The 24,212-nt window shown below is 33.0% G+C and overlaps 2 protein-coding genes across 2 annotated transcripts; both read right to left on the bottom strand.

The window, feature by feature from the left end:
• Positions 1-12,199: 12,199 nt before the first annotated feature.
• LOC18036793 (codeine O-demethylase) lies at positions 12,200-14,075 on the bottom strand. Its single transcript, XM_006427910.2, has 4 exons — positions 13,789-14,075; positions 13,243-13,490; positions 12,725-13,052; positions 12,200-12,594 (listed from the first exon to the last, which is right to left on the bottom strand). The coding sequence occupies exons 1-4, from the start codon at positions 14,002-14,004 to the stop codon at positions 12,358-12,360; spliced, it is 1,029 nt and encodes a 342-aa protein (XP_006427973.1). The 5' UTR covers positions 14,005-14,075; the 3' UTR covers positions 12,200-12,357.
• Positions 14,076-18,561: 4,486 nt separating this feature from the next.
• Positions 18,562-19,468, bottom strand: LOC112096853 (2-oxoisovalerate dehydrogenase subunit beta 1, mitochondrial-like). Its single transcript, XM_024180992.1, has 4 exons — positions 19,288-19,468; positions 19,154-19,211; positions 18,935-19,032; positions 18,562-18,660 (listed from the first exon to the last, which is right to left on the bottom strand). Exons 1-4 carry the CDS (start codon positions 19,357-19,359, stop codon positions 18,577-18,579), a joined length of 312 nt encoding a protein of 103 aa, XP_024036760.1. The 5' UTR covers positions 19,360-19,468; the 3' UTR covers positions 18,562-18,576.
• Positions 19,469-24,212: the final 4,744 nt, after the last annotated feature.

Raw genomic sequence — 24,212 nt, 5'->3', positions numbered from 1 at the left:
ATGTACGAACGTTGTTTTTCAGAAAGTTATGCCACACAATATTTCCTCTGGAACTTCTTTCACTCTTTTTGAGTAGTGATGGCTTTTGGAAAATATTAAATAAATGACTCATGTTGAAAAGTCTCTGCTACTGGCTGAGGTCAAACCTTTTGTGCAAGCTTTTCGAATCCAACGTCTCACACTTAATAAATTAAATTGAATTAATTCGTTTTCCATTAATCCAGTTGGTCATATGAAGCATCATAGGTTTTTCATTTTTCCTTTTTTATTTAAACATCGTAGGTTGGTGTTATCTTTTTTTTTTTTTTTTTGAAGAAAGGAAGAAATTCATTAAACAGACAAATGAGAAAATAACCAGGGTGGTGGAACATGTCTCCATTCACCCGGACCTGACAAAGAACACCCCACCTTAGCCACAACATGGGCAGCGGTATTCGCAAATCTCCTTACAAAAGAGAAAGTCACCTCTTTTAAGCAATGAGCCAAGGCTCTACAATCCGAAATAATAAGACCAAAACCATTCCGATAGTCCTTGGAATCAGTCAAAGCATTAAACACTTGTAAACAATCAGTCTCAATAATAATAGGAAAAAACTGGGTGTTCTTAAGCCAACTCAAGACCTCCCGCACACCCAAAGCCTCTGCCTCACAAGCTTCAAAATTGCCAACCAAAGATCCACATTTTGCAGCAAGAAATTGACCCTCAGAAGACCAGATAATTGTGCCGTAGCTAATCCTAGTAGTAGCACGGGAAGTGGCAGCGTCCACATTGCACTTAAACCATCCAACGCGAGGGCGTTTCCAACAAAAAGAGCCAAGAGTTAAATCTGCTGGCATCTGAGTAAAGTGACTCAGTTGACGAGCCCTTTGCCACTAGAACAAGTCTTGACCAGCTTTATTGAGCACTTGAGGCACTCTGCCTACTAAATGCCTCCAAACTTTAGTATTCCGATTTTGCCAAAGACCCCAACAAACCATTGCAGCAAGACAACTATCCTCAATACTACACCGAGTAAATAGAGCATCCAACCAAGCTCCAAAAGTAACAAAATTTCCAGCAAAACCAACCAAAGAAACCATCCAGCATTGTTTGGCAAAAGGACAATCAACTAAGACATGATAAATTGTCTCAAGAGATGCATTACAGATAGAACAATAAGGGTGTACCTCAACTCGACGACTGAGAAGGTTATCAGCAGTGGGAACCACATTTGCCACAGCTCTCCAAAGAAAATTCTTGATTTTGGCGGGTACAGCCAGCTTCCAAATCTTATTCCAAACTCCACTGTCAGGCGGTTCCAATATAATATCCATCCACTTATAACAACTCCGAACAGTGTAAACTCCTTTTGCGTCGGGGAACCAATACCAAGTATCACAATCCCTCCGAGAGCTAAGAGGAATTTGGAGAATGCAGTCTCGATCTCTTCTGTTAAACACATCCTTTACAAGGTCATAATCCCACCTTCGGTGATCGGGAATCATAAGACTACTCACAGGAGCTGATGCTAACGTCGCTGGAAGATTAGTTGTAATAAAGCCACTCTCCTGATCAGGCAACCAAGGAACCGAGCCAATAGTAATGCTCTGTCCACTTCCAACTTGGACACGACTCCCTTGGATTAAAATCTTCTGAGCAGCCAAAATCGATCCCCATACAAAACTCGGATTACTTCCCATCTTTGCTTGAGTGAAGTCTGCATTAGGATAATACCGTGCTTTAAACAATCTGCCCACCAGCGAAGATGGATTTGTAATTAACCTCCAGCCTTGTCTCCCTAGCATAGCAACATTAAAGTTGTGGATGTGTTTAAACCCAATACCACCATAAGATTTGGGCTTACAAAGTCTGCCCCACTGCATCCACCTAATTCCACCACTACCAAGGTTGGTGTTATCTAAATCTGGTAAAAGACAAGAAATTAAATATTTTCACTTCATTAAATTGGCCATATAAATCATCCAAGGTTTTCTTTTCCTTTCTTTTTTCATTTTTTGAAAGCTGAGTATCCTAAAGTTGGTGTAATATAAATTTGGATGGATAGAGGCTACAGTCATTTCTCAAAAAAAAAAATTCCTGGAAAATTAAAAATTCAATTGAATTTTTAGCATTTAATCCAAAGCTTACGTTTGACTCCCTCGTCTTTTTCCCAAATTTGTTACAGCCTAAAACAGTTTATGATTTAGCTGTTGTAATCCTTTCTGTTGGTTCTCCAATTTCTAAATTTTATGTTGTAAGCCTGGCAAGTTTATAGTTTCTTCATTATCACCCGTCTATCCAAAGTATTCAATAAAAATATTTTATGTCCCTGAACGTTTAAATGCATGTATAGGAGATGAAAATAATTAAAGTTGGCCGTAAGATATGCTGCACCCTAGACTTTTCTTATATTCAGTTTTAGTTGGAAAAAAATAATATTTTTGACAAAAGACGTGGGGTGCCAAATTCAATGTACAAATCAGTTGATAACAAATTAATCCAACTTGGCCTTTAAGTTTGATCCAACATTAAGGATCTATATCGCGATCAGAAATGTTTACTGGGGTCGTACTTTTCACATTTAAACTTTTATATATCAACCTCAACGTTACGAACTTACAAAAATCGTCATTGACAACGAAATCAGAAGCAGTCAGTTACGAATTTGGATGGAGCCGTGATTCTCTTTAATTCTATTTAAAGTATTTTACAACTGTACATGTAAAGAATACCTAATTTGCAGCCAAAATTGAAGCCATTGGCATGCAAGATGTGGACTTTGAAGATTGAAAAACTGAGCATTCGTCGAAGGCCTAATGAAAAGTTGTTTCCTAAACTAATATGAAAAAGAGCGAAACACTGTCATTGGACAAAATTAATAGATATCTCCCTAATATTTTAAAATACTTCTAAATGTCTTGGAGCGCCGTCTTTTTTATTGATCTTACCACTTTATCTATAATGGTTGTTTGATTTTGGAAATATGAATAAGCATAATTATTTAATTAATTGAATACTTTTTGAATCATAATTAATTAAAAATCAAATGAAAAATTATGAGAAAAAGTAAGAGATCGTCATAATTTTTCAATTAATTCTGAAAATATTTTCAGAATTGATTGAAAAATTAAATGCAATATGTATGCACACACACACACTATTTTTTTGCAGAGTAATAAGTTGAGGGTATTTAAAACAAGCAGTTGTGGGTGTATATTTATATAAAATTTCAAGCTATTATTATTATGCAAAAGAATAGTATATATAATTATTAATTTTGAATTTAATTTTTCAGAATTAATTAAATAATCATGTCAATTTTCTTACTTTTTCCTATAATTTTTAATTAATTATGATAAAATTTTTTTAATTAATCAGATAAATAAAGGTATTCATATCTTAATATCAAACAATCACCAAGAGTTAAATAATAAAATCAGTGAAACAGTTGAACGTGTTTTAGTGAATTTAAGAGTCAAAATTTCGCAACGAAAAAGAGTGAAATTACATCTATTTTTTTGACAAAACTAATAAAAACCTACTTGATGTTTTAAAGCACATCCAATTCAATACAAGTTTGTCATAATTAACTAGAAAATGACGACAATTCCCTTGTTTATATAATTTTGCATTTAATTATTTTTAATTGATTATGACAAAAAAAATATTCAATTGATTAAATAATTAAAGATATTCATAATCTCAATATCAAACAATCATCAAGAGTAAACTAGTAAGATCAGTAAAAAAAAAAAGAATAATATTTAGGGAGTTTGGATGTATTTTAAACATGAAGGGGTTGGATTAGTTTTATCAAAGAACACGACGGTTGCCATGTAATTAGCAAGTGCACAAGTCGGCACAAGTAATATAATGAAAAGTCGAATATTGTCCCTCAAAAATTATATATCCTATTAGCAATCAAAATTATTCTAACCCTAATTTATTTGAATAATTGTTCAAGAGAATTTATACTAAAAACTTAAATAAAATAAAGTAACTAAAAATTAAATAAAATGCAAGCAATTATGAAAATCATCCAAGAGATTAAGACAATAGTATGTGACTTCACCATAAAATTCAATTTTATTCTCAATCTATGCTATTAAAGATTATTATCCATATTGACAATTACATATCCCTAATTCCTTTGATATCCTTTCTCAAGCAATATCAAATATATTCTAGTATACTAATACACCATATCTCTATGTAAGCTCATTAAGTTCTATGTAAACTCATTAACTGTATAAATCAGGTTAGTACATCTCTGTCTCCTATGTAATTCATGGCATCCACAATACAGAGCAAAAGTATATAAATCTCCTCTTGGTCTTATTATATGTCCACTAATCAATCAAATGATCAGATAGTCAAAAGTATTAAGCACAATAATAATCACTCAATCATAGAGAAATAAGCTAAAATTAACACAAATTTATAAAATTAAATTTTCATAGTTATGCTATATCATAACCATAACAAAATAAACTAGTTTGTAGAATAATTAAGCGAATTCATAAACATAAACGAAAACATTCAAGCAAGACAACTGAAATGGGGAAAGAAAAACCTAACAAAATAATATCAGCTTATGCTCCAATCCTCCAAATTGCTGCTGCGGCTCTCAGCTTTGGCTTGTAATTGAGTGCGGCTGTTGTTCCTCTTCTCGTTCTCCCTTCAATGCTGCCGTGAGTCTCCTCTTATATTGTCTTCAAATTTGCACCCCAAATTAATTGTATTGAAAGGTAAAAGACAAAAGCCACTGCCTTTAAGTTCTTAGGCCATTTTATTTTGTAAACCTGAAAGCCCAAATTCACGTGCCATGCACTTGAATCAAAGCCAATGCTTCTATAATTATTCACGTGACTTATACAATTAATTAATTAGCCAATATATCTATGAAATTATTTGTTAATAAATCTAATAATTCTCCTTTAAATAACCTTCTTGTTGTGTCTTGATCGAATTTAACCAACCAAGATTCCTCAAGACTGCTCTAAACACTCTGATGCTTGATTAAGAAACACTTAAGGAACAAATAAAAGATACACAGAAGAAGAAGCTAAATAACAGCAACCAACGAGAAAACAGTTTAAGTGGTTCAGCCTGGAGATGGCTTACATCCACTGAAGAACAGAGTAACAATCTTTATTCAATCACCAGGAACAAGATACAAGATTATAGATGAAGTTACAGGAATCACTCGTGCTGATTTCTTATCTCTTAAGGCAATTTATACACGCTTAAGAGGATACAGAAATCTCCCCCAACAGTCAGCTATCCTCTGTAATCCAAAACCCAGATTTTTCCAGCTCTTGTAACAGAACATAACAGCCTTCTAAGACACGTGTTTGCTCCACGTTAGGCAAGGCTTCAAAACGGCATTCAGCAAAGACGTTTTGGTTAAGTGTAAGCATGTGATGGTCACGTGCTTTACTTACTCACACATGGATGATCAAACAACTTTGTCATACGGCTTTGCATGACTTTAACCGACTAGTCATATTCTGTTCCAATCACAAACTGACATGTCGTATGAATTTCTGGAAACCAGTTTCAGAGCTCACACTTTAACACTTCTTCCCTCTTTTCTTCCATAATCGGCAACTATTTCCATTAAATTTCAATTTGTTTCTTCTTTAAATTCTTTGCACTTAAGAAACGGTCCTAGAAAACTGTTGTAGAAGTTTTATTTACTGCTTTGTACAGTGTTTTCTTCACTCTTTAGGAGTGTATATAGCAATCCAATTTCAATACTAGATTGTCAATAGCACTTTTGGTTGTTTTTTTCTTTTATCCACTTGTTATCCAGTCGTTTAGGGACGTGTTTCTCTGCCTGGCTGGTTTTGGATACAGAGGAAATAGCAAAGTTTTGCAAATCGTTGTCAATCTCAGAAGATGATGGAAAAGTGGTTTCGCTTTACAGATCACTTGTGTTGCTGGGGAAAAGGCAAATGCAGAACTATTTGGTGGGCAAAATTCTAACAAATAAGAAGGCTAACATGGAGGCATTTAAGGCGGTGATACATGATGTCTGGAAAACGGTGAAGATCGTTATGATTGAATGCGTAGGCGACAACTTGTTGCTGTTCCAATTCAACTCTGATGGCGACAAAAAAAGGGTATTTGCAAGCGGTCCTTGGAGCTTTAAGAATGCTATTATTGTACTAACAAAGCTGAAAGGGGTTGGGGATCCTGCAAAATTAGATTTTACTCATATCTCTTTTTGGATACAAATCATAATTTTCGAATTTTATGTATGAACAAGGAGATAGCTTTGTTCCTAGGAAAACAAACCAGGGAGGTTGAAGATGTGGAGGTGAGGTCGTATGGTGACTTTACAGGGCGTTTTCTTCGATTGAGAGTGATTATTGATGCTACTAAGCCATTGAGGAAGTGTATAAAACTATTGTCTCCGGAGTTGGAAACTAAGGTCATCATTTTGCTTGTGAGGTATGAAAAGCTTCCCGATTTCTATTACAATTGTGTTAAAATAGGGCATGTTCGTCGTGAATGTTCAAAAGATAAGGAGTCCAGTAGCTTAAAAGTCCGTGCAAATTTAGATTTTAAATACTCCCTCGGTTGAAAGCATCAAGTCCAGTGGATATTGGGCGTCAAGCGAAGTCGGCTGATGAAAAACTAATCAGAGTTTCTTCCCAAAATCATGAAGAAACGGAGAGAGTTCAACTTCAACCATTTGTACAGGGAGAAGATGAAGCAGAGCATGGGAATGTTCCAGATCATGGCTCTTTACATAATGATGGTAGCAAATGGGACAATACGGTGACTTTAGGTAATCATTATAGTAGCATTGCAAGTGGAGCATTTAATGAATTCGGCGGTGAAGCAATTTCCGAGGAAGATTATACGTGGGAAGCAAATTTGAGGGTTGAGACTGAGGGTGTGATCGATAGTATTAGGCTTCCTAATCAGGCTGTGGCCCATACTGTAACATATGAGAAAGGCTTAATTCACGATGATAATGGTAATTCTGGAGAAATGAACTATAAAAAGCCCATAATAGGCTTAAGAAATGCAATTAAGCCTGTGAAAAGTGGTAAGCCTCGCAAATGGCCTATAAAGCAAGTCATAGGGAACAAGGCTAACTCTGGGATTGGTATCAAGAGGCATATGTGGAAGTTGACCCACTGTCCTCAAAGAAACAGAGAGATTTGGGATAGCTCAATTTTTTCACGATTCCTACTAAGTGCTCAAGTCTGACTGAAACAAATTATTGATGGAGATGCGGATCATGATGGATTGTATAATGTTCATGTATCTGCAATCATGAATCTCATTTGTTGGAACGTTCGAGGCTTGAGGAACACCCCAACGTTCGGAAATCTTAAATTTGTTCTCCAACGGGTCAGACCATGTATTTTATTTTTGTGTGAAACAAAGATGTTGACCATTCAAATGCAGAGTATCAAAAGAAAGTTGGGTTTTGACAGTTGTTTTATAGTGGATCATAATGGTTTAAGCGATGGACTTGCATTGTTGTGGATGGATGATGTTGACCTTACTATTGTTTCTTATAGTAGACACCATACAGATTGTGAAATAATTATGGAAGATGGTGATACTTGGTGTTTCACAGGGTTTTACGGGCACCTAGATAGCTCTCACAGAGCACGCTCTTGGAATTTGTTGAAAAGATTAGCTCAACCTAGTCATCTGCCATGGTTATGTGGGGGTGACTAACGATATTCTTAGTTTATAGGAGAAAGAAGGGGTTGGTACACGAAATTTGGGTGCAGTTTTGGAGTTTAAAGACACAATCATGAAGTATGGTCTTTCTGATTTGGACTACAAGGGCGTGCCTTTTACTTGGACAAATCTAAGGTTTAAGGGAGGCCAAGTTAAAGATCAGTTAGACAGATTTTTAAGTTTATGGCAGTGGCGCAATAGATTTCCCAATATTTTGGTTATTCATATGACAATTGAGGGCTCTGATCATTTGCCGATTTGGATTGAATTTAATGAAGGAAGAACATCAAAGACAGTAAGGATAGGTAGGGCGGCAGATTTTATTTTGAGGATTATTGGTCCTTGTATAATGATTGCAAAAGATTGATTGAGCTTTCATGGTGTGATGCTAGTGCTTGGAATGGCAATAATCCTATTTCAATATTTCTACATAAAGCGGAAAGTTTGAAGGAAGTGCGGAACGATTGGAGTAAGGAAAAATTTAGTAGGAGGAACAAGATGTTGGCGGCATTGCAGAATCAATACACAAATTTAATCAATACTCCTCTGAATTTAATAGACTGTGAGGCTATCAGGAAAGTAGAAGCTGAGATTGATAATATTTTGCGGGATTATTTTAGGTGGAGGCAGCGATCACGGGCTGTCTAACTTAAGGAAGGAGTTCGTAATCCCACATTTTTTTCATGCTTGGGATTCAGCTGGACGAAGAAGAAATAAGATTGATGGCTACTGAATTCTAATAACAGATGGAAGGAAGGGCGTAAAGAAGTTGCAGCAGAGGTGTGCAACTATTTTACTAATCTATTCATCTCCACAAACCCTTCTCGTGATTCAATTGACGATGTTATTAGTGGTTTGGAGCCTAGAGTAATAGAGGATATGAATCAGATGCTTGACAAAGCCTTTACAACAAAGTAAATCCGTCAAGCCCTTTTTCAGATGCATCCTTATAAAGCTCTAGGACCTGATGGACTAAATGCTGAATTTTTTCAAAAATACTGGCATATCATTGGTGAGTCAGTAACAAATGTTTGTTTTTATGTCATGAATGATGGGGAAGGCATCTCTTATTTGAACAAAACTTACATTGCTCTGATCTCTAAAATTAAAGAGCCAAAAAGAGTTTCTGAATTCAGGCGTATTAATCTCTGTAATATTATTTATAAAATTATTATAAAAACATTGGCTAATAGACTTAAGCTGATTTTAGAAAAATAATAATTTCTCTTAATCAAAGCACTTTTGTGGCTGGTAGACTTATTATCAACAATATAATTGTGGATTATGAATGTTTGCATAAAATTAAATGTAAGAAAAAGAGGAAAAATGGCATGATGGTTCTGAAGTTAGATATTAGTAAGGCTTATGATTATTTAGAATTAGGAAATAGAACCGCGCTTCTCGCGGCTTTGAAAAAAAAATTAGTATTATCTTTTTTTCTTACTTTGCACTTAATGAAACTAATAAAAAATATGAATTAATTTTTTTTTTAGATGAGGCAGCCTTATAAAACTAATGTTATTTATGAAAGTTAAATTATTTTTTGTTAACTTTAAAAATATATATTAATGTGTATAGTATAAGTGTACAGACCTTATACTTTTTGCAGTTGTTGATAAGTTCCAAATTATATTCAACTTGTTAATCTATTAGAACTATTATATCTCTTTTTTTTTCCAACCAGCTCTAACGATCTCAATATTACCCACACCACATAAACTTCCGATAATATCTGTAATATTATGAAAAAATAACATAAACATGTTAAAACATAAGGATCAATAATTTATAATATACACTTTAACAAACATTAATAATTAAAAAAAATACCTGAGAGGATTGTATTATCATTCACACATATATTAATCAAATTTGAAGATATGAATTGGAATCCATTGATCGGAATCTTAACAGTTCCTTCTTCTAACCTCTTAAGTGAAGTTATAACCAAGAAAATAATCTTATATTGATTTGAAAATGGTCTGTACTCACCCGTAGTTGAAACAACTTTCAAATTCTTGACACTGTACAAAGAACTCTCACTCAACATGTACCTAAACTTTGTCACTGAATTTTTCCTGATTGTTACATGCGTTAGATTTTCCTACGAAAAAAAAATACTACATTAAGTGTAAAAAAATTGGGAAAAAATTAGAGAAAATAATACGAGAAAGAATTTTTTATGCAACATTTTCATCAACAAAAATCATGTTCATACTAATCAATTCTCCATCCTTCTTGGTATTAACAGAGTCCCACATCCTACAAAGCCTAACCCTTATTACCCAACTATCTTCATCATTGTTCAACTCATGAAGAAAAGTGTATTCCATGAAGCACACAATACTAAAAATTCAAATAAGTAAAAAAAAAAACACAAGAATATTTTTAAAGAGTATGTTGGTTAAATAATATAAAAAAACTCAAACATAACAAATCTTAAATACTTAATCTTTACAAAGTTTGAAGAAGCCACAAGACACTAAACAAAAGGTTGCATAATTAAATATGAGATTATGACAGTAAAATTAGGCTCTAGTGGCATTGGTGAGGGAAGATGAAGGAACCTTCCTTCCTATATCAATTAGTTGATGTATTTTAAGGCACTAAAGTTTAGTTGTTGGCTTAATAAAATAAATGAATGTTTCAAGATTTATAATTAATTATTATTAAGGGTTACATATTGTTGAATTTAAATAGAAAGAGGAATCTTTTTCATGTTTATTACAAAATGCTACTAATGCGAATGTAACTCATGGTGTTGATTTTGGGCGTCATGGTCCTTCTATTTTTCTCCCTTTTTTTTGGCAAATGACAGCCGGATTTTTGCAAGAGCCTCGGTGGATGAGTGCAGACAGCTCAGAAGAATATTTGAGAAGTACTCAAAGGCTTCTGCCCAATTGTTTAATTTAAAGAAAGAAATCTTCAATGTTTCTCAGTCCGAATGTGCAGGCTGATGTTTTTGCAAAGCTGAAAGAGTTTTTCCAACTAGAGGTTGTATCCCATCATGAGAAATATCTAGGTTTGCCTTCAATGTAACTACTTGCTTAAGAACATTTCTCTCTGTTTTAAAAGCATTGATTGCTTCTCTTGCATTCACCAAATAAATGCTCTCAAGTGGGATACAAAACTCTAAAGATAGCCCTCCTTTTATAACCAAATAATGGCTTCATAAATCAACAATTTCGACTTCAACAGTTAGCAAATGCGGCATAAAAAAAAACATACAAGAAAGTAAATTTCAAAGCAATAAGTGCTTTGTCTCAAAAAAATGCTTTGTCTCAAAAAAATGCTTTGTCTCACTCTCTTAGTTTTGTCAAAAGAAAGAAACACGGCACCTACTCTCTTGAATTTGCTTCGAGTGTGACTTCTATTGGATTTTTTAATCCAATATTGTTGAATCCTTAATCTAAAATTGGGTTTATATATGACTAATTATGTGTTACAGACTGTCATATAAGGTTAAACCCAATTAAAAGCGATATATTTAGGTTTTCGGTATTATAAGCTTTAATGTATCTAATATGGTGTGGGCTTGTAATGTGTAAAGACTTAATATAATTCTAACTCTATGATGAGAAGAATTAGGAATACCTATTGACAAAAGGAAAATGTTGTCTATATAAGTGATTATGGTTTTTAGGTCACACGTATCTTTCTATTATTTCTGAAATCTCATCATCAGAGAGAGAGCGTAAAGAAAATTAAAGGATTCTCTAGGAAAACGTGTAGATCTGGACAACCAACCAAGCAACCCTAGAGAGTAATTCAGTGTTATGAATTCAGGTACACTTTCGCATAATTTTGTTAGTAATTCTTGGTGATACAAGATGAATATTCCTAGGTTATAGGTGATGGTTTTCACCAAAAGTTTTTCTTGTTTCCAACAACTTCCGCCCCTGTTGACTTATCAAACGTTTTCATTTTTTTTAAATCAATTTTCAACAAAAATTAAGACGTGTATATTAAAATAGAAATAAACATATATTAAGTATGAAAAGCTAAAATAATATATAAAATAAAGCACACCAGAGGTTTCACTCTTTTCCCAACTTTAGCATATAATGTACAATGGTGGAGAGAGATCTAGAGATGATCTCAGAGAGAGAGATCCAAAGATAATTAGAGAGATGGACAAACGTAATTTGATTGAGACGAGAAAAAGAATAACACCAACTATATATGATAATTTAATTTAATAAATGTATTAAAGGCATTAAGATAGGTTTTAAGCTAAAGTAAAATATTAATTTTAAATTTTCATGATAAGTTTATTATGTAAATAAGTTTAATAAGTATCTGGTGGGTTATTATGTAAATAATTTTAATAAGTATCTGGTGGGTTGGACTAGTCTCATCCATTTTATTATTGTATCTCTAGAGTTTTGCCAAATTTATGCACAGAGCGATTCAGATCATGAAAAAAAATAAAAGAAAGAAATAATCATGGAATTATTGAAGACAGAAATTGAAATATTAATGGAAGGAGTTAAAGTAATAAAAGAATGAATACCCATAGAAGAAAGAAACGTAACTGGAAGCAACAATTAAAAGATTAACAACAGAAACTTTTCACAAACAGAACTAAAGCCATGAGGAGGCCTGAATTATTTGTTGAAAGCAATACGACTTAGTAATATTAATGAATTGTGGAGATGGAAAGGAAGCTATATTTTTGCTGCTTCAATTGGTCTCCTTCCTTTTTGGTAGTTCTCAACAAGGATGCTAGTATAATCTTTCATGGTCTTGTACAGTCTTGGCCTTGTCTCGGTCACCAATCCTTTGACTGGTTCAATCTCTTTATTCGGATTCGGGAAACAAAACATCACCAGGGACATTCTTCCCTTTTCTGTATTTGTCACCACTCTATGTATGGGACTTTTGAATATTCCATTACTCATTATCTGCGTTAATTAAAAATTTATCAGGGAACAAAGTAGTAAAAATAAATTCTAATAGGCATGAAAGTACCATCATTAGAAAAATAATGCCAATTAAAACTGCATTAGACAGTTAGCATTAGCAATTAGTTACCTCAATCTGATCGCCAACATTAATAACAAAAGCTCCTGGAATGACCGGAACCTTATACCATTGATCATCTTTCTGAAATTGGAGGCCTTCCACTTCTTTATCTTGCATGAGATAAGTAAATACTGATGCATCAGCATGTGGCTTAAGACCTATGGCAAGATCAGGCCTTGGGCATGGAGGATACAAGTTGAATATCGAAAGCATTGATGCATCTTCACCATACATGTCGAGAAAACAATTTTCTTCCAAAGTTAATGCCCTCGCTATGGCCTTGAGTAGCATTTCGTTTAACTTTTCTATCTTGGCGGTATATTCATGTAAAATTTCCCTGAACCAATTACAGCAAACAAGAGAAAGTTAATAGGTGTTGATAAGCATAGTTAGATGTCAAGTAAAAGATATGTCTTATGATTTTTACAGCTTATTGTTTTCAGTAATAACCCAAAAAAAAAAAAAAAGCTTTATCGTTGTTTTAATTAGTTTGTGCTTACGAATTATATGGCTTCAGGGAAATTTACCTAAAAGATTGAGGATTTTCAGGCCATAATTTGAGTTCTCTTTTATCTTCTGGTTTAGTTACAAGATACAATCTATCGATCCAATCGAATGCTTGGTCCTTGGAATCAAGAATGTGATTCGAATAACCTTCGTAGCCACCGTTTTCTCTGGCATATTTCTTCTTCTCTTCCAGAGGAAGACCAAAGAACTGCTTGCCAACTTCATCCACTTTGTCCATAAATGCAGGGTCTATTCCATGATTGATTATCTGAAACTCCAAAGTTTAAGCTATGAGCATTATAAGTCTTACAATAGCTAATCATTCTCATGAGAGATCATCCACATTTAATGAGTTTTGGACCTTTACAGCACCATAAAGGGCTCTTAAAGCGCTATAAAGTCGTTGTGCAAAGAGCATCGACTCTACAAAGCTGTAAAACCCACGTAATATGCCTTTGCAGTACTTTATAAAACGCAGACATCCACAACAGATTAAGTTATGCAATATCAATTGCAGCATAATTCAAAAATTAATTAAGTAGCAGAAAAAAAAATAAAAAACTGACCTGGACGCAGCCCCAGGAGGTAAGAGCTGAGCAAAGTTTCTCAAGTTCTTGTTTGCCGGATGTTGGAGATGACAAGAGGCTGAAATCAATTGTTGGAATGTCTATGTACGAAAGAGAAGTACCAAGAGTTCCAGCGTCACCACCCTTATAGATATAATTGTTTGGTAATTCTTGGACTGTTTTTGATGGTTTTTCTTCTACTTGAGCAGGAGCCATATGTACGAACGTTGTTTTCAGAAAGTTATACCGCGCAATATTTCCTCTGGAACTTCTTTTATTCCTTTTGAGTTGTGATGGCTAGTCGAAAGGCCAGTTTATAGAACTTTTGGAAGATATAAAATAAATGAGTCGTGTTGAAAAGTCTCCGCTGCTGGCTGAGGTCAAACATTTTGTGCTGGCTGTTCGAATCGAACGTTTCACACTTAATAAATTAAATTAAATTAATTTGTTTTCCATTAATCCAGTTGGTGATATGAAGCATCATCGGTTTTTTATTTTTCCTTTTTTATTTAAACACCCTAGGTTGGTGTTATCTAAACCTAGTAAAAGACAAGAAATTAAATATTTTCACTTCAGTAAGTTGGCCACGTAAAACATCCAAGGTTTTCTTTTTCTTTTTCTTTTTTCTTTTTTTGAAAGCTGAGTATCCTACAGTTGGTGTAATATAAATTGGGTTAGTTAGCCGCTACAGTCATTTCTCAAAAAAAAATCCTGGAAAATTAAAAATTCAATTGAATTTTTAGCATTTAATCCAAAGCTTACGTTTGACGCCCTCGTGCTTTCCCAAATTTGTTATAGCCTATGACAGTTTATGGTTTATCTATTCTAATCCTTTCTGTTGGCTCTACAATTTCTAAATTTTATGTTGTAAGCTCGTCAAATTTGTACTTTTTTCAGTATGATCCGTCTATCCAATGTATTCCTGGTTCCTCCACTCTTATCAAATCCCAAAAGTCTCATATTCAATAAAAATATTTCATGTGTTTGAACCTTTATATGTATGTATAGCTATAGGAGACGAAAAATAATTGAAGTTTGGCGGCATGCAGGGACGTAGCCAGGAATTAAATTGATCTGGGGCACACTAAAAATGTAGTATAATTTTGAAAATTTATATTACAACACATAAAATCGCAATATAATATAAATTGATAATAAATTTTGAAAATTTAGATAACAATACATAGAATTGCAACTATAATATAAATTAATAATAAATTTACTTATTACAATTGTTCTAATCAAGAATTCCCCAACGAGATTTCATGCGTTGAAAATGCTGTAAAATAATTTCATTATCAATACAATCAAATACATCTTTTTCAATGTACACAACTAGATTATCATTCAACCATTCATCTTCCATTCAACTTCGTAGTCGATTCTTCACATAATTCATAGCTGAAAAAACTCTTTCAACAGTAGTAGTGGCAACTGGTAAAACTAATGCTAATGTGACTAATAAATAGACCAATGAAAACACCTTGTGCTTATTAGTCTCAACCATTTTTTGTGCAAGATCACAAATCCTGTTTAATCCTGAAAACTCAACACTAGATTGCATATCCATTATGTAAACATCAAGTTAAGTATCTAGTGCCATGAGATCAATTGGAGAAAAATCTTTTAGATAAAATTGAGCAAGGCGCAATAACGTTTCTTTATTGAAAGCTGCAAATAAATCTTTTGGACATAAACAAGCCAAGCACATAAGTAATTTAGTGTTTATCTCATTAAAACGACTGTTTAACTCTTGAAGTTGCATATCCAAAATAGTACAAAATAGATCAATGCGATAATGATGTATATTTGTGATCTCTTGTGCTCTATGCCTTGATCTTCCAGGGGTTAGAAACATATTTTCCATGACAGGAACAATAATAAAACGCTTCTCACAAAATGAAGAAACTTGACTAAGCAAAGAATTCCATCCATGTTCCCTCATCCTTAGTAGACCTAGCTTGCAAATACTAACTAATTTCATGGAATTCACAAAATCTTGATCTTTCCTTTGTAATGCTTGTGACAAATCATTTGCAAAACCAAGAATATTTTTCATCAAGTATAAAGTAAACACAAAATCAAATGTTTGCATGAACTTCAAATTTAAGCTATATAATAAAATTAGCAATTTTAAATTAGAAAAAATAATGAAATAAAAAATTAGAATTAAAAAACATCTCGCGCATGGTGACGATCAGGGAGCACTGCAAATCGCCTAATCTGCTATGGAGTCCACCCACCACACTTTATTTCATGGAACTCTGGAAGAGACGAGAGAAAGCGGAAAGCTAAGATTTTACTTATTTTAATTAATTTTTTAATGAATTTCATTTGATAAAGGTTCTCTCATTTGTCTTTATTGATTTTTATGATATTATAATAGTTAATCAAATTATTTAGAATTAGACATTTAAGTTAGGGGCAACATGAAATATTTTTAAAATTATGTGGGCACTTTCAAAGTTTTAAAATTTACGTGGGGCATTTTGATAAATAATAAATAAAATATATTTTTTTAAGAAAACCATCAAAAAAAATTTTGAAAGCCAGCTGGGGCATGTGCCCCACCTGGTCCGATGCTGGCTCCGCCTCTGGCGGCATGACACAATGCATCCTAGATTTTTATTATATTTATTTTAGTTGGAAAAAATATATTTGACAAAAGACATATGGAATGCCAAATTCAATGTACAAATCAGTTGATAATAAATTAATCCAACTTGGCCGTTAAGTTTGATCCAACACATTAAGGATCTATATCGCGATCAGTAATATTTACTGGGGTCGTACTTTTCACATTTAAAGTTTTAATATATCAGCCTCAATGTTTCGAACTTACAAAAATTGTCATTGACGACGAAAACGAAGGCAGTCAGTTACTTTAATTCTATTTAAAGTATTTTAAAGCTGTACACGCAAAAGAGTAGCTGGTTCAATAATTTTGCGGCCAAAATTGAAGTCATTGATATGATGGTTGTTTGATTTCACAAAATTAATAGAAATCTCCTTAATATTTTAAAATACTTCTAAATCTCTGAGTGTCATCTTTTGTATTGATATTACCATTTTATCTATGATGGTTGTTTGATTTTGGAAATGTGGATAACTTTAACTATTTAATTAAATATTTTTTAACTATATCTAATTAAAAAATTATATAAAAATAATGAGAAAAAGTAAGAGATCGACATAATTTTTCAATTAATTCTGAGAATATATTTAGAATTAATTGAAAACTTAAATGAAAAAGAATATTTACATAAAATTCTAACTATTTAACACACATACTATTTTTTTGTCGAGTAATAAGTTGAGGGTATTTAAAACAAGTAGTTGAGGGTGTATATTTACATAAAATTTCAAGTTATTATTATTATGCAAAAGAATAGTGTATATAATTATTAATTTCGATTTTAATTTTTCAGAATTAATTAAATAAGTATGTCAATTTTCTTACTTTTTCCTATGCTTTTTAATTAATTGCGATTGATTTTTTTAATTAATTAGATAAATAAAGGTATCCGTATTCTTAATATCAAACAACCACAAGAGTGAAATAATAAGATCAGCGAAACAGTTGACATTCAGTGGAGTTTGAACATGTTTTCAAATATTAGAGGGTTTCGCTCTTTTTCCCCTAAACTAATATCATTAATTAATTGAATATCATCACATGTGTAAACATTAAATAATCTATCTTGGCATTACTTTATTGTTTTCCAAATGCTAATTTCATCTTTAAGCAAATCTACTTTATATGATTAAAGTAATAATGGACACGCAAACTAACTCGAGCAATATTCGCCGCCTTTTTAGAAGTGAGACTGTTATTTGTCTCTTTTCTGCTTGACCTAATTCAGTCTTCTCTCCATATGATTCCAAATAATTGAAAAATAGACGGAGTTCAACTTCGGAAGAAGCATGTGTACTTCGTTTGTCTCTTTCTTCCGATTTGGCGACTGAATTTTTGAAAATGATTTCGGGTGCTTAAAAATCATCCAAGTACTGAACTGAACTTTAATGAGTATTGAATCAATAATTGTTTGGTAAGAAAATTAAAAATATAAAAATGCAAAATAAATCTTAAAATATAAATTTTTTACTTTGTAAAAAACAAGCTTAACAATAAATTCTAATTCAAAAATCATATAGAGAGTATTCTCAATTAACTGGAGGTTCGTCTTGTGACCTGGTTTAATGGCAGTTTGAGATTGCTGCAGTTTATAAAGTTATATGTTTATGATGTGTTAATAGAATAATCAATTGAACAAAAAAAATTAGGTGGTAAAAATAAAAATATTACATATATATATATATAATAAAAATTATTTTTACTATTAAGATAATAGCAATCTATCTTGATTTATTTTATTAATATTCTATTAACTAATACAGACATAATTAAAAAATATTGTCAATATTATAACATAAATTTTGTGAATTATTTTGAATATTAAATATAATTAATTTAAAATTATTAACCTGTTAAAGATATTTTATTATCACTAAAAAATATATGAGATATTAATAATAGGGATATTATTATTTTTCCACTAAATGTATTCTGACACATCATGTCAGTACTATGGTTTGGTAAAACTATCATTTTACCACCAAACGTTTAAACTGTTAGCATTTTCCCACCATTCCGTTAAACCTCAATTAATATGTAACGGAAAATTCATAAAAGGTCAATTTTACCCCTGGAGCGTAAAAGACGATTTTGCCCTTTAAGAATGAACAACAGCAAATGATGATTTAATTACAAAAATAACCCCATTATGCTTATAAGAGCTGCTGCTGTTTCGGATCACGAATGCATGACAGCAATAATCCTTTTGCTTGTCGTGGGCTTCGAGGGATGAGCACCTAGAAAATTCACTGATTAAGTATTGCAAGCAATGCAAAACATCAAACAATTTTAGAAGGGAAGTGCTAAACTTCAGCTCCCTTGCAAAAGGATTAGGATCAATTGAAAGATTTTCTATAATCTCAAAGGTACAACAAAATAGTTTCTTTGGACTCCTCATGAACTGCAGTTAGCATGCGGAGCATTGCCCCACAGGGAGAAGGATGCTAACCACAGGAGAGAATAGAAATAAATAAATTAAAGTCATATTAACTCAAGGAGAAGAAAATATACTTTGAGACCAGGAACGTGACAAAAGAAAGCTTCAGGAGATTGCGAGTGATAATGTCCACCATGGCCCACAGCTCCGTAAGGGGCTCTTACTGTTAATCCTGGGGAATCACATGAAGGCCCTTCAAGGACAAAACAAGAGCAGAGAGACGGGGAGGAAGAAAAACTAAAAAAGAAAGAACCAGAGGGGAGCATTGGACAATAAACAGAGCAACAAATTACCTCCACAATTAAATTGATTTCCACTCCTGTATCTGAACTTAGCAGCTTCATTGACAATCTACCAAGAAGATTATGTCAACTAAAGGTGAATTATGAAGCCACAAGAGACGCTAGTTTCTGGAAGAGAGCTATACCTGATCAAAAGCTGGAAAAATATAATCTGCAAATTGAATTTCAGCTATAGCTCGATTTTCCGTATCACGCATGAAATGAAAGCAAGGGATATGTACATCATATTAGAGGTTCCTGAGGAACTATGCTGAGAATGACTTCCCAGCTTGTGCATTTTAAACATAAGTTTCTGAAACAAACCATAGCTGCCAGACCAATGGCAAACCCAACGATGCCCTGCATACAAAAAAGATAATACGAACCTATCAAATATGCATAGCACAGAAGAGTCCAATATTAGTGCGTGGAAAGAGAGTGAGACTCTCTATTTGACAGTAAACATTTCACGTGATATGTCTAAAATACCCTAATGATGTCAGCATAATTTTTATTCAGTTAACGGAATGGTGGGAAAATGCTAACAGTTTATACGTTTGGTGGTAAAGTGATGGTTTTACCAAACCGTGGTACTGACATAATGTGTCAGAATACCTTTAGTGGGAAAATGATAATATCCCTTAATAATATTAAAATAATTTTTTAAGATTCAAAAAATTTTACAGAATTTTTATTATTTTATGACTTATATTATTATTATTATTATTATTATTATTGTATTTGTTATAGATGTTTATTTAAAGTCAATTTTTTGTTGTTATAATAAACAGTATAATGGTAAAAAAAAGGAGTTTATGCGATTATTTTTGAAATTAAGGAGGTTTTTAAGACCATTTAAGAAAATTTTAGGGGTTGGTGTGCGGGATTTTTTTTCCCTTTTTAAGAACTTGTGGATTTAAAATTTAAATTGGCCCCAATATAATTTTATGAGAAGCTCTGCCTATGAATGGCACCCTATGTAGCAGATTGTGTTATAGTTACAATATCATCCTTAAATTTACTTATGGAATAATAATTTCATAAAATAGATACATTTATCTAATTCTTAATACATAAAACATCATTATCTTTTAATTTACAATATTTTACAATCTTCGAAAAAATGTTAAATAATTTTTTTTCAAAAAATTGTACAAAAAAAATGGGCACCTCTATAATGTTTAAATATTATCTTTTACAATATTTAGTATGTCTACAATAAATAAATAAAATTAAAAGAGAATTTTTATCCATATTCTAAAATAATAAGTATTATTAGAAGAAAAATAAAATACTACACATATGATAAAGAAAAGGGTATAGTTGGTTTAAATGGGTCCATTTATCAAAGAGCAAAAATTTTGATAGAGTGTAGGGAATATTTCCAACTAGAAAATAATTAGGGGAGGGATAATTCAAACCCACAATTTTTGTTTATAGAAAAATCACATTATTTTTTAGCATTTCAAATGAAGAAAATGTTTATACAATAAATCAATTAGATCCTTCATTTTTTCATTGAAGTCTCTTGAACATTGTTGATGTTGACCGTTAATATTGTTTTAACATAATTTTAGTATGACTATTTTACGCTTATAATAAGAAATACTAGATTGACTAGAAAATGTACCATATGTTTTGCCATAATAATTCAGGTATTTAATTTTACAACCTATATAATCTAACTTTTTTTTAAAAAAAATTTCATTAATCATTAAAAAGTACAAATCTCAAAGATAACAACATAGGTATATTGGAAAATCTTCCAACCAAATATAAGAATCCCTACACCGGACATAATATTTTGCTAATGCATCCGCTATTAAATTAAAAACCTTAGAAATACATCAAACTTGAAAAGAATGCTTTGGAGAAAGTAAGTGCTTCACTTCAGAAATAAACCAAAACAACTCGGTATGAGTACTAAGTTGATCCAAAACTAATTGATCATACAAAGTGAATCCAACTCAACCATTAGTAGAGATAAACCAATCTTTCTAACAAGTCGTAATCCAAAGCATAAGGCCTCAACCTCAGCCACATCAACATCATCAGAGAAAACCCCTTGAGCAATTCCCACAACCATCACCAAACCATCATGGTTGCGCACAATAGACCACAACCCACTACACCCTTATTTGCATTTATTGTGGCATCTACATTCAATTTCAGCCAATCCACAGGCGGTGGCTCCCATTGCACACACTCATGCCTATTACTATTCAAATTACAATCAACAATAGTGACAACATTATTGGCAAAAGACTCCAAAATTCCTTGAGCTCGTGCACATATAGTGTGCGGCCCATTAGATTGTCCCAACAACACCATATTATTATGTGCCCCCTAAATACCTCACATAATCATCACCATCGAGCATAATTCAGTGCTAGATAAGGTGGAAATAGAATACTAGGAAAAAAAAAAAGAAACTCAACAATCATTACGACAATCACATAAAATAGATTAGCAAAAACTGTATCATTCCACACTCATTGTTCAAAATCAAAATGAAACAAAGAATGCATCAAGGTCTCATAAGAAAGGTTACACAAGCACAACAAGCATCAGATAATACCTTTCTTTTTGTTAGATTAACTTTTGTCAGAAGAGCCTCATTAGAAGCTCACCAAAGAAAAATCTTTACCTTAGGAAGCACCTTCAAAGTCCAAATTAGATTCCATCACTTAGATATCCCAACTGATGTTCCAGTAACTAAGAAATCTGGAACTTGTACAGCCAGATGATACCCAAATTTTACAGTATAAAACCCACATCTATCAAAACGCCAAAACACAGCATCTTCTATCAACATATAAAAGAGTTTCAATTTTAAAATCAGTTCAACATCAATAGGTAGAAATGCCCCCGTAATCGTGCCACATCCTAACCATTCCCACGGTCAATCAAATAATCCACTGTCGTACCTAGTGGTAATGAATCTGGTGAGATAGGGCTAAAAGTACTTGGTCGTGGCAGCCAATTACTGCCATAAACATTAATGTACGACCATTTCAAACACAACAATAAAGACCCCCCTTTAATAGTTCTCGTCCCCAAAGAATAATCTGCCATATGTAAGAAGGATTAGAGTCTAATTTTGCATATAGAAATGGGTTGCGTCGAAAATGTCTAGCTCGTAACACCCTTGAAATTGACAGATCATCATAAAGCGACAACCACCATTCTTGCTTGTTCAACATGGCTTGGTTAAACAGATAAGATTGTAAAACCTAAAACCCCCCAACTCTTTTAGCTAACTCATCCTCCTCCACTCCATCTAATGAATGATCTGTTGGTTTTCATTTGACCCCCACTAGAAAGCTGTGAATTGTCATTGAAATGCGTTGCATAAAGTCTCTGGCAAATAAAAAGCACTCAAAGCATACGATGGAATGGCTTGGGCCACCATCTTAATTAATACCTCCTTCCCACCACAAGAAAAAATCTTTCCCACCAGCACGACAATTTCTTGGCAACCAAAACTTTTAATTCGTTGAGAAATACCGACAATTCTTACCAATCATGGCTGATAAATGTAAACATTGTTCATAAACCAGAACCTCAGCAAATACCGAAAAAAGCAGTTATCTCGAGCAAAACATTTGGAGCCATATTCTGAATAAAATGAATAGAAGATTTGTCATGGTCAAAAACTTGCCCTAATGCCACAGAATAACAATCCAATATGTTCTTTAGCCTACCACAATCCTCCAATGATGATCGACGAAAAAGAAAAATGTCATCCACAAACAAAAAGTGGGAAATGAATAAATCAGAAGCAAAACATACCCTCAAGATAGCCTTTACAGATTTAGTAGCTTGGATCAACGTTAAAAAACTTCAGCATATACAATAAATAAATAAGGCAATAGAGGTCACCCCTGCTGCAATCCCCATTGCGGCCGAAACAAGCCCCAAACTTCTCTATTTATATTGAACAAAAATGTTGTAGTAACACAAGGCCATAATCAACATAATCCAATGCACAAGAAAACCCAAACGACACATCACTTGTTGGAAAAAATAACCCCCATTCAACCCGATCATATGTCTTAAGAATATCTAAGTTCATCGCCACTAAGTTATTCTTATGGGACGGACAAAACCCCAGCCTATGCAAGCATTTGTACCTAACAATGACATTGTCGGTAATGGTATGAAAGCACTCTGGTTTTGTGAAATGACATCACCCAAAACTAACTTTAATTTGTTAGCAATAACCTTTGCAATAACTCGATAAATAACATTGCATAAACTCAGTGGTTGAAAATCAGACACCATGGTTGGAGATATAATCTTTGGTATCAAAACCATAATTCCATGATTTAAATCAGAAAGGAGAGCACCATTATTTAAAATAGAAAGATAAATAGATATAATTTGAGTACCCATCACAGCCAATGATCCTAACAGAAAGTAGGTGGCAAGCCATTCGGTCCAGTGCCATAGTCGGATGCATTTGCATCATAGGCTGACAAACTTCATCCCTGAAGAACGGTAAAGTTAGCTACTGATTCATAACATCCATTACTCTCACAGGCGCATGTTCTAAAGCCGATGCCCATTGCTAATGAGCTGCATTTGACAAAGAAAACAACTTCATAAAATATAGCTCAACAATAGCCTCATCTATAACCATCTGACCCTCCTGATCTAATAACCCCCAAATCAAATTCTGTCGTTGCCTCATGGAATCATAAGAGTAAAAAAATCATGTATTATTATCCCCTTCCTTCATCCAATGAACATGAGCCCTTTGTTTCCAGTACAATTCCTCTTCTTGAAGTAAGTCATCAATTTCCCTTTCTAAGCACCGAAGCCCATTATCATCACTGTAATGCCTATAAGTTTGTCAAAAATATTCTTTAATTATGAATACTCTTCATCAAAGTGCTTACGCCACCCTTTAAATTCCACTGAACTCTATTTAGTAAAGGTGAACACAGTTTTCATAACTTTATATTGGAAAAGCCAAATATGATCACCGTGAGTAGCACCATCATCCAACTCTTTGCAACCAGTTCTTTACAAGCTTGATAAGCCTTTCACCATGCTTCGTAGTTAAAGT

Source organism: Citrus clementina, unplaced genomic scaffold (assembly GCF_000493195.1).
Source record: "Citrus clementina cultivar Clemenules unplaced genomic scaffold, Citrus_clementina_v1.0 scaffold_7, whole genome shotgun sequence".
In the NCBI taxonomy this organism is placed as follows: domain Eukaryota; kingdom Viridiplantae; phylum Streptophyta; class Magnoliopsida; order Sapindales; family Rutaceae; genus Citrus; species Citrus x clementina.
The sequence above is the reverse complement of the archived record's forward strand: the minus strand, read 5'-3'. Positions and strand labels throughout refer to the sequence as shown.

Coding starts and splice junctions, on each gene's coding strand:
- LOC112096853 (XM_024180992.1), bottom strand. CDS start 19,359: ATGCGTGATACGGAAAATCGAGCTATAGCTGAAATTCAATTTGCAGAT. Junction 19,212..19,287: donor TTTTTCCAGCTTTTGATCAG/GTATAGCTCTCT, acceptor TCTTCTTGGTAG/ATTGTCAATGAAGCTGCTAA. Junction 18,661..18,934: donor GTCACGTTCCTGGTCTCAAA/GTATATTTTCTT, acceptor TGAATTTTCTAG/GTGCTCATCCCTCGAAGCCC.
- LOC18036793 (XM_006427910.2), bottom strand. CDS start 14,004: ATGGCTCCTGCTCAAGTAGAAGAAAAACCATCAAAAACAGTCCAAGAA. Junction 13,491..13,788: donor CCTCCTGGGGCTGCGTCCAG/GTCAGTTTTTTA, acceptor TTGGAGTTTCAG/ATAATCAATCATGGAATAGA. Junction 12,595..12,724: donor ATGTTGGCGATCAGATTGAG/GTAACTAATTGC, acceptor TAATTAACGCAG/ATAATGAGTAATGGAATATT.